A 19,659-nucleotide genomic window follows, 5' to 3' on the forward strand; every position below is an offset into this window, starting at 1 on the left:
CGCAACCCTTACAGACAGTGCCCAATTCGGCTCCGTACTAGGATGCCACTCGCAGCGCCATCAGTGCACCTCATTTCACACACTCCAAGCCCTCAGCTGTGCCAGTGCCAGAACCCCACACGCTGTCTGCCAGAGCACCTCAGTTCTTGCAGTCAGTACACTCTGCTGCTCCAGTACTAGGACCTCAGGCGCTGCTCCATCAGTGCACCTCATTTCACACACTCCAAGCCCTCACCCGTGCCAGAAACCCCACACATGCTGTCTGCCAGACCACCTCAGTTCTTGAAGTCAGTCAGTACACTCTGCTGCTCCAGTACTGGGACCTCTAGCGCAGCTACATCAGTGCACCTCAGTTCTACCTCAGCGAGGTCACTTACTTTCCTATACTGGGACCCTGTTTACATACGGTTCCGTTACAGCAGCTCAATTCTAATATTCAGTCCCACTGCCAAGCCAATACTGCACTCAAAAGAGCAAAACACAGCTCAGCCAGTGCACCTCAAGTGTAACATCCAATGCCACTCTTGATGGGAACCACCACAGCTCCACCAGATTCCATCAATTCTAATATTCAGTGTTCATTTCTTCTCAGTACTAAGGCTCACACACACACACACCCTTCAGGACTCCTCACTTCTGTGGTTCAGAGGCAATGCCACTCCCAGCTGGGCCCCAACCGCAGCTTCACCCAGGCACCTGCAGGCTAAAAATCGCCAACACTGGCACGCCATACTAAGTTCCACACATAGCTCCATTAACATACCTCACTTCTGACCTTGTGTGCCCGTTCTCTTCCAGTACTTCAGCCCACATACAACTCCTGTCAGTGCACCTCAACCCTAGCTTGCAGCGCCCCAATATTCCAATACCAGGAATTACACAGTGCTCCATTTCTCATTCCTCACTTCCTGCCTTTGTTATTCCAGCACTGGGCCGGGACTCAGCTGTCTATACCCCCAATCCTGATCTGAAGCGCCCCAATATTGCTGTATTGGGGTTCACATACAACTCTGCTAATGCACCTCCTGCTGTTCTGCAGTGCCTCCTGCTGTTCCACACTCTGACTTCTGTTCGAGGACAAGATGGAGCCAATTAAATCTAATCTTAGCTGCCATCTTTATTTTGGGAAGGTCTGTTTCACCTATCTCACTCCGTTTACTCTCAATGTTTTCTTCCCCCCCCCCCACTTTTCCTTTTCCAGCACTTAAAATCCACACATTAACAGTTTAGCTCGTTCTTTCAACTGTTGATTTCTACTCCTTTCCCTTTATTTCCCTCTTTCTCTTGCTACCTCCTCTTTCAAACTCACAAAAACTTGTTTTTTTCTTTCCTTGTTTTGTTCCTCTTTTATCTTCATCAGGCAGTCATTTTTTCACAATTTTTTACTTTCCCCTTCATTAGTTTTGTCTTTTATATGCTCTTCCCTTTGCTCAGTTGGCGTCCTTTCACTTTTTTTTTTTTTTTTTTTTTTAAACTTTTCCTCCTTCCTTTCTCTGGTGTTTTTCTTATCTTTATCTGTCAATTCACGATTTACTATAAATCCCTCTTTTTTCCATCTGTATGTGGAAGCCACAAGTTACCTGTCGGGCCCAAAGTGTCAAAGTGGTTTTCCCATTCTGTGTCTCTGGGAAACGTGTGAGTGCATACATGCCCTGGTTCTTTCGCTGCTTGTTTCTCTCTCCATCTCTCTTTTTTTCTCTAATGTTAATTTTTCTATTTATTTTCACACTTCTTACATTATTTTTTCCTCTTTACCTTTTGTTCTCTAGTTTCCTTCCCTTTTTTCTTTAGTCTCACATGTTTGCTCTATTTCTTCTCTTAGTTGGTGCTTTCGTTTTCCCTTCTTTCTTTTCATTCTTTGTGACCCATTTTCTTTCTTACTTATTATTTATACATTTTATACAATTTATACATTTTATACAATTACTTATTATACATAAAAAAAAAAGATATATTAAATCCTCAATGAACAGTTCCATTAGAGCACCGTAATGCATCAGATGTGATCTGCTTGGCCATCCAATGGCCAGCAGTCACAGCAAAAGGAAGTGACAGTTGTCCAAAGGACGTATCTCGCCTCAGTGAGAGATAGTAATCACTGAAAAGAAGTCTGAAGCAGTCCACAAATTCTTAAATCCTACAGTTTGAAAATTCCAACAGTCACTCCTTAAAAGATACAGTATCTTTATGTATAATAAGTGTATATATAATTAATCTTTATTAGTTGTATATATTAGTTTCTTTTTGGGTGCAGAGGTAATCTGTGGGCACTATGATTTAATTAGTTTAATTGGCAATAAAATAAATTATTGTTCAGTGAATAATTGAGTTTTTCACTTAGATAGTTGGGTACATATTGATTCCTTCTGGATATTTTGATTGCAGTAGGAGGTGAGCTCGGCCTTGCTCTTCAAATCTTCAAGGTTAAAGATGCCCTCTCCCCAATTCTCTCTTGCCATGTCAACAGATGAGGCTTTCGTTAACTAATACACGTAAGTCACATTAACTTCATTTGTGCATACATGTGTTAACACATTAAGCTCAGATTTATTGGTTTTGCTAACGGTTTTTACTTTTTGTTTTAAATATTTCAAAAAGGCAATAACATATATGGTATAAAATAGGCTTTCAAGATTATGTCATTCAACAATCTCAATGGGTGATAAAGCGTTTAGAAAAACCTTCTGCGGTCTGAATAATTCAGTGTAGAGCAAGGAACCTCCCAAAAACATAATCAAATTGAGACTAACCTGGCGTGGCTGCTCATTCACTCGCTGGGGATCAGATTTCACTTTGTTTAGCGGATGATTGGTAACTTTGGTTACAGGCTGTTTGAAGATGGATGCAGTTTGCCTGATTGGTAATGTTGTGTTTAAGTCCGGTTTACCCTATAAAAACATAAATATGTTACCATAAGACCCCCCAAATCACATTCCCATAACTAGGGTTTGCATTTACTGCTGCTAATATAATGATCAGCAGTCTATGTTTTTAGTACAAATGAAGCCAACTTTCATTCATAAAAAGAACACATGTGGTTTGAAATACATGTGCATAAGAAAATAACCATACTGCACAGCTGCAAAAGGACGTCTATGATCGAACAAAAACTGTAAATCTTAAAAATTAGACCATGCATTTTTCTAATAAAGTATAAGACTCCCCACAACTCTCCTGCCACCCATAACAACTCTACGAAATTTCAATTACAAAAATCTGTGCCATTTCTTTGTATGCAACGCAGTGATTTTTTTTTATCATGAAGTTAGAACACGACAGTATTAGACTAAGTTGGTATGCAATTACGTTCAGAATAATCACCCTCATATTGCCCACTGAGCATTTCCACACGATAATATTACTTCCCTATGGGAGTGGTTTCCCCACACAGGACAGTTCCCTGTAGTTGAATGTAATGAGGTAAATCAATGCCCTGATCTCATATTTTAAATATTTTTTTATATCATCCTCTCGGTTATTTTACCTTAATAACTGTAATAAAGTTAACCGAACATCTTACGTTTTTTTGTAAAAAGTAAAATAAATTTTACATCATTGTAAATACCCAGTGGTCCTGCAATTCTCCAGTGTGCTAAAATCAACATTTAAATCAAGCCAAAGATTAAATGCAGAAAAATTTGTTTTCTAAAATCTCCTAGGGGGACAAGGAGGGATTAGGTCACCCTACATCTCTCACAGCACTGAAAAAAAAAATCAAGCTTTCTAAGTTCGGTTCGAGCATCTTCCAAACCATATGTTTCTCAAGATAAAAGGTTACTTCTTTATGTATCCAAAAATAAGGTTGCTGGGGTGAAGGACTCTTCTCTAATAATACTGTGCATTTCCACTGATTGCGTGTAGTGATGGGTAGGTCACAGGCTTTATATTTAGAACAGAAAAAAAAATATATATATTTTTTTTATTGCAAAACAGTCCGTAATCCACAATAGCTTGAAGGGCACTGGTAGTTGGTTCCATGTCTTAAAGATTTGAACTGATAAAGACTTTCCTCCTAATACGACTTTTTTGTAAATGGAGACCAATTCCCCTGTCCTCGATGGCAGATTGCAGGACACGCCCAGGAATATATTTGGTAATATAGGCCATAAAATTGGGGTACCAGAGCAGGTTATTGCTTTATGGGCAAGAGATAAAGATTTAAAAATTATTCGAGAAGCTAGTGCAATTTATGCCCAACTTCAGTGAATGTGCCAGAGTTTACACATTTCAAGAGTTAGCCATACACTCACAGCTGTATTTTGGATCGCTAAAGCCAGAACAAAAACAGTTTTCAGGCAAGCCTAAATAGGAGGCATTGACAGTCTATCTAGGAAAGGATGGATGATGCAGCAGCAATAGCCCAAAACTCAGATGGGGTGACTCAGACTTTTCCTCTGAGTTTAAATTGGAAGGCCATGCAGAAACTACACTAATAACTTGTGTCACTATATTGACCGGGTAAGGTGGAGACAGCTTACAGGACAGAAACTGCACACAGCCACATAATAGAATTTTTTTTTTGTGCGCATTCAATTTTAAGATGTATTTTTTAGATCAAACTGATAACATCATCAGTGGTTATCCTCCGATGCTTTGCTCAGCCCCTATATGGTCCTATGCCACAGAGCAAAGTGTTTTCTCCATGTTGCTTTCTCACTTGTGTAATCCAGTCCAAATAAATTCATGTTCCTATCGTTAGCCAGATAGCTTCTTTGTGCCACTCCTTATGGCTTCCCCTGCAGCATTCTTTAGCTTCTGCTCCCACACTGTTTTGCCTCCGTATTACTTCCTTTCTCGCCCACTCCCCCTATGTTGCTTTACTCCACCCACACCTAAAAAAAAAAAAATAATAATAATAATTTGCACAACTTTGTATCTAACTCAGATCAGTAAATAAAAAGAAAAAAAACAACTCTGGTGTCATTTTGTCGGCATGTGCATGAGCCAACAAAAGGAAGTTAGCAGAAAGCTTGTTTGTAGCACAAATAATTAAAAAATGACTTCACAGGTTTACGTTGCACCAAAAAAGGATCAATTCAGAGGAAAATTCTCACCTCAAACAAAGCTTGGTTTAATTCTGTTCAGATGTTTTTGCTGCAGCAGACAGTAAAAAATACTACGTAAATAAATTACTTATTATGTACATAAACACAGTTTATGACATAAAATTACTGTTTAGGAGGTGTCTGGGGCCAAATATCCGTTGTGCGCATGTCTGAACTTGTTAAATAAAAAAAAAAATGAATTTTCAGGGATCAGCACCAGGATCCACTGATCCCAAAATAAGTCTGCACACATATATGTGAGGAAACATTATACATGAGAGAAACTGATTCCAGCAATTAATGGGAAAGGCACTTTGTGAAATAATATCTACAAAATTTACAAATAAAACCTCCACACATATCCAGTAAATGTCCACTGTAGGAAAGTACCATCTTGCCTAGCATGTTACCCCCATTTTTCACTGTATATATGTTGTTTTAGTTGTATGTGTCACTGGGACCCTGGTAACCCAGGGCCCCAGTGCTCATAAGTGTGCCTGTATGTGTTACCTGTGTAGTGACTAACTGTCTCACTGAGGCTCTGCTAATCAGAACCTCAGTGGTTATGCTCTCTCATTTCTTTCCAAATTGTCACTGACAGGCTAGTGACCATTTTTACCAATTTACATTGGCTTACTGGAACACCCTTATAATCCCCTAGTATATGGTACTGAGGTACCCAGGGTATTGGGGTTCCAGGAGATCCCTATGGGCTGCAGCATTTCTTTTTGCCACCCATAGGGAGCTCTGACAATTCTTACACAGGCCTGCCACTGCAGCCTGAGTGAAATAACGTCCACGTTATTTCACAGCCATTTTACACTGCACTTAAGTAACTTATAAGTCACCTATATGTCTAACCTTTACCTGGTAAAGGTTAGGTGCAAAGTTACTTAGTGTGAGGGCACCCTGGCACTAGCCAAGGTGCCCCCACATTGTTCAGAGCCAATTCACTGAACTTTGTGAGTGCGGGGACACCATTACACGCGTGCACTACATATGGGTCACTACCTATATGTAGCTTCACCATGGTAACTCCGAATATGGCCATGTAACATGTCTATGATCATGGAATTGCCCCCTCTATGCCATCCTGGCATTGTTGGTACAATTCCATGATCCCAGTGGTCTGTAACACAGACCCTGGTACTGCCATACTGCCCTTCCTGGGGTTTCTCTGCAGCTGCTGCTGCTGCCAACCCCTCAGACAGGCAGCTGCCCTCCTGGGGTCCAGCCAGGCCTGGCCCAGGATGGCAGAACAAAGAACTTCCTCTGAGAGAGGGTGTGACACCCTCTCCCTTTGGAAAATGGTGTGAAGGCAGGGGAGGAGTAGCCTCCCCCAGCCTCTGGAAATGCTTTGTTGGGCACAGATGTGCCCAATTCTGCATAAGCCAGTCTACACCGGTTCAGGGACCCCTTAGCCCCTGCTCTGGCGCGAAACTGGACAAAGGAAAGGGGAGTGACCACTCCCCTGACCTGCACCTCCCCTGGGAGGTGTCCAGAGCTCCTCCAGTGTGCTCCAGACCTCTGCCATCTTGGAAACAGAGGTGCTGCTGGCACACTGGACTGCTCTGAGTGGCCAGTGCCACCAGGTGACGTCAGAGACTCCTGCTGATAGGCTCCTTCAGGTGTTAGTAGCCTTTCCTCTCTCCTAGGTAGCCAAACCCTCTTTTCTGGCTATTTAGGGTCTCTGTCTCTGGGGAAACTTCAGATAACGAATGCATGAGCTCAGCCGAGTTCCTCTGCATCTCCCTCTTCACCTTCTGATAAGGAATCGACCGCTGACCGCGCTGGAAGCCTGCAAACCTGCAACATAGTAGCAAAGACGACTACTGCAACTCTGTAACGCTGATCCTGCCGCCTTCTCGACTGTTTTCCTGCTTGTGCATGCTGTGGGGGTAGTCTGCCTCCTCTCTGCACCAGAAGCTCCGAAGAAATCTCCCGTGGGTCGACGGAATCTTCCCCCTGCAACCGCAGGCACCAAAAAGCTGCATTACCGGTCCCTTGGGTCTCCTCTCAGCACGACGAGCGAGGTCCCTCGAATCCAGCGACACCGTCCAAGTGACCCCCACAGTCCAGTGACTCTTCAGCCCAAGTTTGGTGGAGGTAAGTCCTTGCCTCACCTCGCTGGGCTGCATTGCTGGGAACCGCGACTTTGCAAGCTACTCCGGCCCCTGTGCACTTCCGGCGGAAATCCTTTGTGCACAGCCAAGCCTGGGTCCACGGCACTCTAACCTGCATTGCACGACTTTCTAAGTTGGTCTCCGGCGACGTGGGACTCCTTTGTGCAACTTCGGCGAGCACCGTTTCACGCATCCTCGTAGTGCCTGTTTCTGGCACTTCTCTGGGTGCTACCTGCTTCAGTGAGGGCTCTTTGTCTTGCTCGACGTCCCCTCTCTCTGCAGGTCCAATTTGCGACCTTCTGGTCCCTCCTGGGCCCCAGCAGCGTCCAAAAACGCCAAACGCACGATTTGCGTGTAGCAAGGCTTGTTGGCGTCCATCCGGCGGGAAAACACTTCTGCACGACTTTCCAAGGCGTGGGGGATCCATCCTCCAAAGGGGAAGTCTCTAGCCCTTGTCGTTCCTGCAGTATTCACAGTTCTTCAGCCTAGTAAGAGCTTCTTTGCACCAACCGCTGGCATTTCTTGGGCATCTGCCCATCTCCGAGCTGCTTGTGACTTTTGGACTTGGTCCCCTTGTTCCACAGGTACCTTCAGACAGGAATCCATCGTTGTTGCATTGCTGATTTGTGTTTTCCTTGCATTCTCCCTCTAACACGACTATTTTGTCCTTAGGGGAACTTTGGTGCACTTTGCACTCACTTTTCAGGGTCTTGGGGAGGGTTATTTTTCTAACTCTCACTATTTTCTAATAGTCCCAGCGACCCTCTACAAGGTCACATAGGTTTGGGGTCCATTCGTGGTTCACATTCCACTTTTGGAGTATATGGTTTGTGTTGCCCCTATCCCTATGTTTCCCCATTGCATCCTATTGTAATTATACATTGTTTGCACTGTTTTCTAAGACTATACTGCATATTTTTGCTATTGTGTATATATATCTTGTGTATAGTTCCTATCCTCTCACTGAGGGTACACTCTAAGATACTTTGGCATATTGTCATAAAAAATAAAGTACCTTTATTTTTAGTATAACTGTGTATTGTGTTTTCTTATGATATTGTGCATATGACACTAAGTGGTACTGTAGTAGCTTCACACGTCTCCTAGTTCAGCCTGAGCTGCTTTGCTAAGCTACCATTATCTATCAGCCTAAGCTGCTAGACACCCTATACACTAATAAGGGATAACTGGGCCTGGTGCAAGGTGCAAGTACCCCTTGGTACTCACTACAAGCCAGTCCAGCCTCCTACATTGGTTGTGCAGTGGTGGGATAAGTGCTTTGAGACTACTTACCACTCTTGTCATTGTACTTTTCATAAGAGAAAAATATACAAAACAAGGTCAGTGTATATACACATAGCCAAAAAGTTTTGCATTTCCTCTTTTCACTCTTTTCTAAGTGCTGAAAAGTACTTCTAAACTTTCAAAAAGTTCTTAAAAGTTTAAAAAGTTTTTTTCTGTCTTTCCAAAAAGTTCTGAAAACTTTTTTCTCTTTGTCTATCACTTTAACTCTCTCTAAAAAATGTCTGGCACAGGCCAAAAAGTTGAACTGTCCAAACTTGTATATGATCACCTTAGCTGGAAAGGAGCAAGGAGTCTCTGCATAGAGAGAGGTTTGAGTGTAGGGAAGAATCCTTCTTTAGAACTGTTAATTAATATGCTTAGAGTACAGGATAAGGCCATAAGTGCCCAATCTGTAGAAAAAGTAGCTAATGGTTCTCAATCTGATCCAGGGACTCCCCCAGGAAAAGGTTCAGGAAAGAAACTTCTCAGCCTGCCCATTACTAGACAGTCTAGCATAGTTGGTACAGAGGTTGAATCACATCATACTGATGATGTGCTCTCACATTATACTGGTAGCCAAGCTGTTAGGGTGCCCTCTGTAAGGGACAGGTCTCCTTCTGTTCATTCCCATCATACCTCTGTATCTAGAAATGTCCCTCCCACCCACCCTGATGACAGATTGTTGGAAAGGGAGCTCAATAGATTGAGAGTGGAGCAAACCAGACTGAAGCTCAAGAAGCAACAGCTGGATTTGGATAGACAGTCTTTAGAAATAGAGAGGGAAAGACAGAAAATGGGTTTAGATACCCATGGTGGCAGCAGCAGTATTCCCCATAGTCATCCTGCAAAAGAGCATGATTCCAGGAATCTGCATAAGATAGTTCCCCCTTACAAGGAGGGGGATGACATTAACAAGTGGTTTGCTGCACTTGAGAGGGCCTGTGCTGTACAGGATGTCCCTCAAAGGCAGTGGGCTGCTATCCTATGGCTATCATTTACTGGAAAAGGTAGGGATAGGCTCCTTACTGTAAAAGAAAATGATGCTAACAATTTCCAAGTTCTTAAGAATGCACTCCTGGATGGTTATGGCTTAACCACTGAACAGTACAGGATCAAGTTCAGAGATACCAAAAAGGAGTCTTCACAAGACTGGGTTGATTTCATTGACCAGGCAGTGAAGGCCTTGGAGGGGTGGTTACATGGCAGTAAAGTTACTGATTATGACAGCCTGTATAACTTAATCCTGAGAGAGCATATTCTTAATAATTGTGTGTCTGATTTGTTGCACCAGTACTTGGTGGACTCTGATCTGACCTCTCCCCAAGAATTGGGAAAGAAGGCAGACAAATGGGTCAGAACAAGAGTGAACAGAAAAGTTCATACAGGGGGTGACAAAGATGGCAACAAAAAGAAGGATGGTAAGTCTTCTGACAAGGGTGGGGACAAATCTAAAAATGAGTCTTCATCAGGCCCACAAAAACACTCTGGTGGGGGTGGTGGGCCCAAACCCTCCTCTAATCAGAACAAGGAAAAGAAACCATGGTGCTATTTATGTAAGATAAAAGGCCATTGGACAACAGATCCCAGTTGTCCAAAGAAAGGCACCACAGCTCCTACCACTACAACCCCTACTGCTACACCTAGTGTCCCTACTAATAGCAGTGGTGGTGGGAGCAAACCTACTAATAGCCAATCCAAGGGAGTAGCTGGGCTCACTTTTGGTAATTTAGTTGGGGTTGGTCTGATTAGGGAGACCACAGAGGCTACTTTAGTCTCTGAAGGGGCTATTGACTTAGCCACTTTGGTTGCTTGCCCCCATAACTTGGAGAAGTACAAGCAACTAACCCTAATAAATGGTGTTGAGGTCCAGGCCTACAGGGACACAGGTGCCAGTGTCACAATGGTGATTGAGAAACTGGTGCACCCTGAACAACACATACTTGGACACCAGTACCAAGTAACCGATGCTCACAACATAACACAAAGCCACCCCATGGCTGTTGTAAATCTCAACTGGGGGGGGGTATCTGGTCCAAAGAAAGTTGTGGTAGCTTCAGATTTACCTGTAGACTGTCTATTAGGGAACGATTTGGAGACATCAGCTTGGTCAGATGTGGAGTTGGAGGCCCATGCAGCAATGCTGGGCATCCCAGGGCATATTTTTGCTTTGACAAGGGCTCAGGCCAAAAAGCAAAAAGGACAGGGAAGCTTGGATCCTGGAACAATGGACCAAGTGCTCCCTAAATCTAGGGCTAGTAGAAGCAAACCACTTCCTACTATCCCTCCCTCTACAGTGGATTCAAATTCTGAGGAAGAAGAATTCCCTCCCTGTGCAGAACCTACACCAGAGGAGCTGGAAGCAGACACTGCTGAGCTTTTGGGTGAAGGGGGGCCTGCCAGAGAGGAGCTGAGTGTGGCACAGCAAACCTGTCCCACATTAGAGGGTCTCAGACAGCAAGCTGTCAAACAGGCTAATGGGGATGTCAGTGACTCACACAGAGTTTACTGGGAGGACAACCTCTTGTACACTGAACATAGGGATCCTAAACCTGGAGCTGCCAGGAGATTAGTGATTCCTCAGGAGTACAGAAAGTTCCTCCTAACACTGGCACATGACATTCCCTTAGCTGGGCACCTGGGTCAAATGAAAACTTGGGACAGATTGGTACCACTGTTTCATTGGCCTAGGATGTCTGAGGACACAAAATAATTTTGTAAGTCCTGTGAAACCTGTCAAGCCAGTGGCAAGACAGGTGGCACTCCAAAGGCACCCCTTATCCCACTGCCTGTGGTTGGGGTTCCCTTTGAAAGGGTAGGGGTTGACATAGTTGGCCCCCTTGACCCTCCTACTGCTTCAGGCAATAGGTTTATCTTAGTGGTAGTGGACCATGCCACAAGGTATCCTGAAGCAATTCCTTTAAGGACCACTACAGCTCCTGCAGTGGCAAAGGCCCTCCTGGGAATATTTTCCAGGGTGGGCTTCCCAAAGGAAGTAGTATCAGACAGAGGAAGCAATTTCATGTCTGCATACTTAAAGGCCATGTGGAAGGAGTGTGGTGTAACTTACAAGTTCACAACACCCTATCATCCACAAACAAATGGACTGGTGGAGAGATTTAATAAAACTCTCAAAGGCATGATTATGGGACTCCCTGAAAAACTCCGCAGGAGATGGGATATCCTTCTACCATGCCTCCTTTTTGCCTACAGGGAGGTACCCCAGAAAGGAGTGGGCTTCAGCCCCTTTGAACTTCTTTTTGGACACCCTGTTAGGGGTCCACTCACACTTGTAAAGGAGGGTTGGGAACAACCTTTAAAAGCTCCTAAGCAGGATATTGTGGACTATGTACTTGGCCTCAGATCAAGGATGGCTGAGTACATGAAAAAGGCCAGTAAAAACCTTCAGGCCAGCCAAGAGCTCCAGAAGCAATGGCATGATCAGAAGGCTGTTTTGGTTCAGTACCAACCAGGGCAGAAAGTGTGGGTCTTGGAGCCTGTGGCCCCAAGAGCACTCCAAGATAAATGGAGTGGTCCACACACAATTGTTGAAAAGAAGGGTGAAGTCACCTACTTGGTTGACTTAGGCACTGCCAGGAGTCCCCTTAGGGTGCTCCATGTCAACCGCCTGAAACCCTACTATGACAGGGCTGATCTCACCCTGCTCATGGCAACAGATGAGGGACAGGAAGAAGACAGTGATCCTCTACCTGATCTCTTCTCTTCCACAGAACAAGATGCTCTTGTGGAAGGGGTAGTTTTGGCTGATTGTCTTACTGCTGAGCAGAAAGATAATTGCATAAATCTCCTAGGACAATTTTCAGAACTCTTCTCCATTGTGCCAGGCACCACTTCTTGGTGTGAGCACACTATAGATACTGGAGACAGTTTACCTGTCAAAAGTAAGATCTATAGGCAGCCTGACCATGTCAGGGACTGCATAAAGCAAGAAGTTCAGAAGATGTTGGAACTAGGAGTGGTTGAGCACTCTGACAGTCCATGGGCTTCTCCTGTGGTACTGGTACCAAAACCCAATTCTAAAGATGGAAAGAAGGAAATGAGGTTTTGTGTAGACTATAGAGGTCTCAACTTGGTAACCAAAACAGATGCTCACCCTATACCCAGGGCAGATGAGCTAATAGATACACTGGCATCTGCCAAGTATCTAAGCACTTTTGATTTGACTGCAGGGTATTGGCAGATCAAAATGTCAGAAGATGCTAAACCTAAGACTGCATTTTCTACCATTGGAGGACATTACCAGTTTACTGTAATGCCTTTTGGTTTGAAAAATGCACCTGCCACTTTTCAGAGGTTGGTGAACACAGTCCTGCAAGGGCTGGAAGCTTTCAGTGCAGCATATTTGGATGATATAGCTGTCTTTAGCTCCAGCTGGGATGATCACCTGGTCCACCTTTGGAAAGTTTTGGAGGCCCTGCAAAAGGCAGGCCTCACTATCAAGGCTTCAAAGTGCCAGATAGGGCAGGGTAAGGTGGTTTATCTGGGACACCTTGTTGGTGGGGAACAGATTGCACCACTTCAGGGGAAAATCCAAACTATTATTGATTGGATTCCCCCTACCACTCAGACTCAGGTGAGAGCCTTCCTAGGCCTCACTGGGTATTACAGGAGGTTCATTAAGAACTATGGCTCCATTGCAGCCCCTCTTAATGACCTCACATCCAAGAAAATGCCTAAAAAGGTATTATGGACAGCAAACTGTCAGAAAGCTTTTGAGGAGCTGAAGCAGGCCATGTGCTCTGCACCTGTCCTGAAAAGCCCTTGTTACTCTAAAAAATTCTATGTCCAAACTGATGCATCTGAATTAGGAGTAGGGGCAGTCCTATCACAACTTAATTCTGAGGGCCAGGATCAACCTGTTGCTTTTATTAGTAGAAGGTTGACCCCTAGAGAAAAGCGTTGGTCTGCCATTGAGAGGGAGGCCTTTGCTGTGGTCTGGGCTCTGAAGAAGTTGAGGCCATACCTGTTTGGCACTCACTTCATTGTTCAGACAGACCACAAACCTCTACTTTGGCTAAAACAAATGAAAGGTGAAAATCCTAAATTGTTGAGGTGGTCCATATCCCTACAGGGAATGGACTATACAGTGGAACATAGACCTGGGAGTAGCCACTCCAATGCAGATGGACTCTCCAGATATTTCCACTTAGACAATGAAGACTCATCAGGTAATGGCTAGTCTTATTGTCCTTCGTTTGGGGGGGGGTTGTGTAGGAAAGTACCATCTTGCCTAGCATGTTACCCCCATTTTTCACTGTATATATGTTGTTTTAGTTGTATGTGTCACTGGGACCCTGGTAACCCAGGGCCCCAGTGCTCATAAGTGTGCCTGTATGTGTTACCTGTGTAGTGACTAACTGTCTCACTGAGGCTCTGCTAATCAGAACCTCAGTGGTTATGCTCTCTCATTTCTTTCCAAATTGTCACTGACAGGCTAGTGACCATTTTTACCAATTTACATTGGCTTACTGGAACACCCTTATAATCCCCTAGTATATGGTACTGAGGTACCCAGGGTATTGGGGTTCCAGGAGATCCCTATGGGCTGCAGCATTTCTTTTTGCCACCCATAGGGAGCTCTGACAATTCTTACACAGGCCTGCCACTGCAGCCTGAGTGAAATAACGTCCACGTTATTTCACAGCCATTTTACACTGCACTTAAGTAACTTATAAGTCACCTATATGTCTAACCTTTACCTGGTAAAGGTTAGGTGCAAAGTTACTTAGTGTGAGGGCACCCTGGCACTAGCCAAGGTGCCCCCACATTGTTCAGAGCCAATTCACTGAACTTTGTGAGTGCGGGGACACCATTACACGCGTGCACTACATATGGGTCACTACCTATATGTAGCTTCACCATGGTAACTCCGAATATGGCCATGTAACATGTCTATGATCATGGAATTGCCCCCTCTATGCCATCCTGGCATTGTTGGTACAATTCCATGATCCCAGTGGTCTGTAACACAGACCCTGGTACTGCCATACTGCCCTTCCTGGGGTTTCTCTGCAGCTGCTGCTGCTGCCAACCCCTCAGACAGGCAGCTGCCCTCCTGGGGTCCAGCCAGGCCTGGCCCAGGATGGCAGAACAAAGAACTTCCTCTGAGAGAGGGTGTGACACCCTCTCCCTTTGGAAAATGGTGTGAAGGCAGGGGAGGAGTAGCCTCCCCCAGCCTCTGGAAATGCTTTGTTGGGCACAGATGTGCCCAATTCTGCATAAGCCAGTCTACACCGGTTCAGGGACCCCTTAGCCCCTGCTCTGGCGCGAAACTGGACAAAGGAAAGGGGAGTGACCACTCCCCTGACCTGCACCTCCCCTGGGAGGTGTCCAGAGCTCCTCCAGTGTGCTCCAGACCTCTGCCATCTTGGAAACAGAGGTGCTGCTGGCACACTGGACTGCTCTGAGTGGCCAGTGCCACCAGGTGACGTCAGAGACTCCTGCTGATAGGCTCCTTCAGGTGTTAGTAGCCTTTCCTCTCTCCTAGGTAGCCAAACCCTCTTTTCTGGCTATTTAGGGTCTCTGTCTCTGGGGAAACTTCAGATAACGAATGCATGAGCTCAGCCGAGTTCCTCTGCATCTCCCTCTTCACCTTCTGATAAGGAATCGACCGCTGACCGCGCTGGAAGCCTGCAAACCTGCAACATAGTAGCAAAGACGACTACTGCAACTCTGTAACGCTGATCCTGCCGCCTTCTCGACTGTTTTCCTGCTTGTGCATGCTGTGGGGGTAGTCTGCCTCCTCTCTGCACCAGAAGCTCCGAAGAAATCTCCCGTGGGTCGACGGAATCTTCCCCCTGCAACCGCAGGCACCAAAAAGCTGCATTACCGGTCCCTTGGGTCTCCTCTCAGCACGACGAGCGAGGTCCCTCGAATCCAGCGACACCGTCCAAGTGACCCCCACAGTCCAGTGACTCTTCAGCCCAAGTTTGGTGGAGGTAAGTCCTTGCCTCACCTCGCTGGGCTGCATTGCTGGGAACCGCGACTTTGCAAGCTACTCCGGCCCCTGTGCACTTCCGGCGGAAATCCTTTGTGCACAGCCAAGCCTGGGTCCACGGCACTCTAACCTGCATTGCACGACTTTCTAAGTTGGTCTCCGGCGACGTGGGACTCCTTTGTGCAACTTCGGCGAGCACCGTTTCACGCATCCTCGTAGTGCCTGTTTCTGGCACTTCTCTGGGTGCTACCTGCTTCAGTGAGGGCTCTTTGTCTTGCTCGACGTCCCCTCTCTCTGCAGGTCCAATTTGCGACCTTCTGGTCCCTCCTGGGCCCCAGCAGCGTCCAAAAACGCCAAACGCACGATTTGCGTGTAGCAAGGCTTGTTGGCGTCCATCCGGCGGGAAAACACTTCTGCACGACTTTCCAAGGCGTGGGGGATCCATCCTCCAAAGGGGAAGTCTCTAGCCCTTGTCGTTCCTGCAGTATTCACAGTTCTTCAGCCTAGTAAGAGCTTCTTTGCACCAACCGCTGGCATTTCTTGGGCATCTGCCCATCTCCGAGCTGCTTGTGACTTTTGGACTTGGTCCCCTTGTTCCACAGGTACCTTCAGACAGGAATCCATCGTTGTTGCATTGCTGATTTGTGTTTTCCTTGCATTCTCCCTCTAACACGACTATTTTGTCCTTAGGGGAACTTTGGTGCACTTTGCACTCACTTTTCAGGGTCTTGGGGAGGGTTATTTTTCTAACTCTCACTATTTTCTAATAGTCCCAGCGACCCTCTACAAGGTCACATAGGTTTGGGGTCCATTCGTGGTTCACATTCCACTTTTGGAGTATATGGTTTGTGTTGCCCCTATCCCTATGTTTCCCCATTGCATCCTATTGTAATTATACATTGTTTGCACTGTTTTCTAAGACTATACTGCATATTTTTGCTATTGTGTATATATATCTTGTGTATAGTTCCTATCCTCTCACTGAGGGTACACTCTAAGATACTTTGGCATATTGTCATAAAAAATAAAGTACCTTTTTTTTAGTATAACTGTGTATTGTGTTTTCTTATGATATTGTGCATATGACACTAAGTGGTACTGTAGTAGCTTCACACGTCTCCTAGTTCAGCCTGAGCTGCTTTGCTAAGCTACCATTATCTATCAGCCTAAGCTGCTAGACACCCTATACACTAATAAGGGATAACTGGGCCTGGTGCAAGGTGCAAGTACCCCTTGGTACTCACTACAAGCCAGTCCAGCCTCCTACATCCACCAAAAAGGTCCTGTCTCTGCACACATGTAGAATTCGCTGATGTAGGATAGGATTCATCATTTCAAATGTTAAAAACAACAAAACATTTTAGTGGCTAAGAAGCACGTGGGGAGCTGTGGAATGTGCACTCTGGTCCAGTGGCACACGAGCAAACCCATCATTCCCAGACACTTCTGAAAACTAGGCACCTAATGAAGTTCAGGATAGTGTGACTTACATGTATTTCACAAGTTTTTCTTACCCAAAATGCCATGTAAACATCAAACTTTAGCCAAAACAAACAAAACAGATTTTCCTCAGATTTATGAGAAAGGAGGATTCTGAAGCTGTGGAGTTTGACAAAATTACTAACACACCACCTTCTTACACATCTCCTGATAAAGGTGATACTCCACTTATGTGCGTCAGCCTATCACCCTCAACAGGAACCAGTCAAAACTAGGACAATATGGGGGGACGAGGCGCGTGGCCAAGGTGGTGGGTCGGTTTAAGGAAATGCCTCCTTGGCATGGTTACCCCCCTGACTTTTTGCCTTTGCTGATGCTAAGTTATGACTTGAAAGTGTGCTGGGACCCTGCTACCCAGGCCCCAGCACCAGTGTTCTTTCCCTACACTGTACCTTTGTCTCCACAACTGGCACACCCCTGGCACTCAGGTAAGTCCCTTGTAAGTGACACCCCTGGTACCAAGGGCCCTGATGCCAGGGAAGGTCTCGGAGGGCTGCAGCATGTCTTGTGCCACCCTAGAGGACCCCTCGCTCATCACATAAACACTGTCTCTCAGCTTGTGTGTGCTGGTGGGGAAAAAATGACTAAGTCGACATGGCACTCCCTTCACAGTGCCATGCCAAACTCACACTGCCTGTGGCATAGGTAAGTCACCCCTCTTGCAGGCCTTACAGCCCTAAGGCAGGGTGCACTATACCACAGGTGAGGGCATATGTGCATGAGCACTATGCCCCTACAGTGTCTAAGCAAAACTTTAGACACTGTAAGTGCAGGGTAGCCATAAGAGTATATGGTCTGGGAGTTTGTCAAACACGAACTCCACAGCACCATAATGGCTACACTGAAAACTGGGAAGTTTGGTATCAAACTTCTCAGCACAATAAATGCACACTGATGCCAGTGTGCAATTTATTGTAAAATACACCTTAGCGATGCCCCCTGAAAACATACCCGACTTCCAGTGTAGGCTGACTAGTTTCTGGCCACTGGGGGTGGAAGAGTGCCTTTGTCACTCTGTGGCCAGGAACAAAGCCCGTACTGGGTGGAGGTGCTTTTCACCTCCCCCTGCAGGAACTGTAACACCTGGCGGTGAGCCTCAAACCCCTTTTGTTACAGCGCCACAGGGCATCCCAGCTAGTGGAGATGCCCGCCCCTCCGGCCACTGCCCCCACTTTTGGCGGCAAGGCTGGAGGAGATAATTAGAAAAACAAGGAGGAGTCACCCACTAGTCAGGACAGCCCCGAAGGTGTCCTGAGCTGAGGTGACCCTTACTTTTAGAAATCCTCCATCTTGTGAGTGGAGGATTCCCCAAATAGGAATATGGATGTGCCCCACCTCCCCTCAGGGAGGAGGCACAAAGAGGGTGTAGCCACCCTCAAGGACAGTAGCCATTGGCTACTGCACTCCCAGACCTAAACACACCCCTGAATTCAGTATTTAGGGGCACCCCAGAACCCAGGAAATCAGATTCCTGCAACCTTAACAAGAAGAAGGACTGCTGACCTGAAGCCCTGCAGTGAAGACGGAGACGACAACTGCTTTGGCCCCAGCCCTACCGGCCTGTCTCCCAACTTCAAAGAAAACTGCAACAGCGACGCATCCAACAGGGACCAGCGACCTCTGAAGCCTCAGAGGACTGCCCTGCAACCAAGGACCAAGAAACTCCTGTGAATAGCGGCCCTGTTCAACAATCTGCAACTTTCTTACAACAAAGAAACAACTTTAAAGACTTCACGTTTTCCGCCAGAAGCGTGAGACTTTCCACTCAGCACCAGACGCCCCCGGCTCGACCTGCGGAAAACAAACACTTCATAGAGGACTCCCCAGCGACTGCGAGCCCGTGAGTAGCCAGAGACGACCCCCCTGAACCCCCACAGCAACGCCTGCAGAGGAAATCCAGAGGCTCCCCCTGACCGCAACTGCCTGTAACAAGGGACCCGACGCCTGACACCAACACTGCACCCGCAGCCCAGAGGACCTGAAGGAACCGAACTCCAGTGCAGGAGCGACCCCCGGGTGACTCTCTGCCTAACCCAGGTGGTGGCTACTCCGATAAGCCCCCCCTGTGCCTGTCTGCATCATTGAAGAGACCCCCGGGTCTCCCCATTACTTCCTATCTACAACCCGACACCTGTTTGCACTCTGCACCTGGCCGCCCCTGTGCTGCTGAGGGTGTACTTTCTGTGCCTGCTTGTGTCCCCCCCCAGTGCCCTACAAAACCCCCCTGGTCTGCCCCCCCCGAGGACGCAGGTACTTACCTGCTGGCAGACTGGAACCGGGGCACCCCTGTTCTCCATTGAAGCCTATGTGTTTTGGGCACCTCTTTGACCTATGCACCTGACCGGCCCTGAGCTGCTGGTGTGGTAACTCTGGGGTTGCCTTGAACCCCCAACGGTGGGCTAACTTGGACCCAACTTTGAGACTTATAAGTGTTTTACTTACCTGCAAACTTAACCTTTACTTACCTCCCCCAGGAACTGTTGATTTTTGCACTTTTAAAATAGCTTATTGCCATTGGTACAAAGACTGTACATGCTATTGTGATCAAAGTTCCTAGAGTACCTAAGTGAAATATCTTTCATTTGAAGTATTACTTGTAAATCTTGAACCTGTGGTTCTTAAAATAAACTAAGAAAATATATTTTTCAATATTAAAACCTATTGGCCTGGAGTAAGTCTGTGTGTGTGTTCCTCATTAATTGTCTGTGTGTACAAAAAATGCTTAACACTACCCTCTGATAAGCCTACTGCT

At 46.1% G+C, this 19,659-nt stretch overlaps 1 protein-coding gene across 2 annotated transcripts in view; it reads right to left on the reverse strand.

The window, feature by feature from the left end:
• Positions 1–19,659, reverse strand: part of MBD2 (methyl-CpG binding domain protein 2) — a 257,055-nt gene that overhangs the window by 130,427 nt on the left and 106,969 nt on the right. For both annotated transcript variants that reach the window (XM_069219484.1, XM_069219475.1), the window contains exon 3: positions 2,751–2,888. In XM_069219484.1, the coding sequence (XP_069075585.1) occupies positions 2,751–2,888 (138 nt within the window). The remainder of the gene's footprint in view (positions 1–2,750; positions 2,889–19,659) is intronic.

The sequence above is a fragment of the Pleurodeles waltl genome, chromosome 1_1 (genome assembly GCF_031143425.1).
Source record: "Pleurodeles waltl isolate 20211129_DDA chromosome 1_1, aPleWal1.hap1.20221129, whole genome shotgun sequence".
NCBI classification, from domain to species: Eukaryota; Metazoa; Chordata; class Amphibia; order Caudata; family Salamandridae; genus Pleurodeles; species Pleurodeles waltl.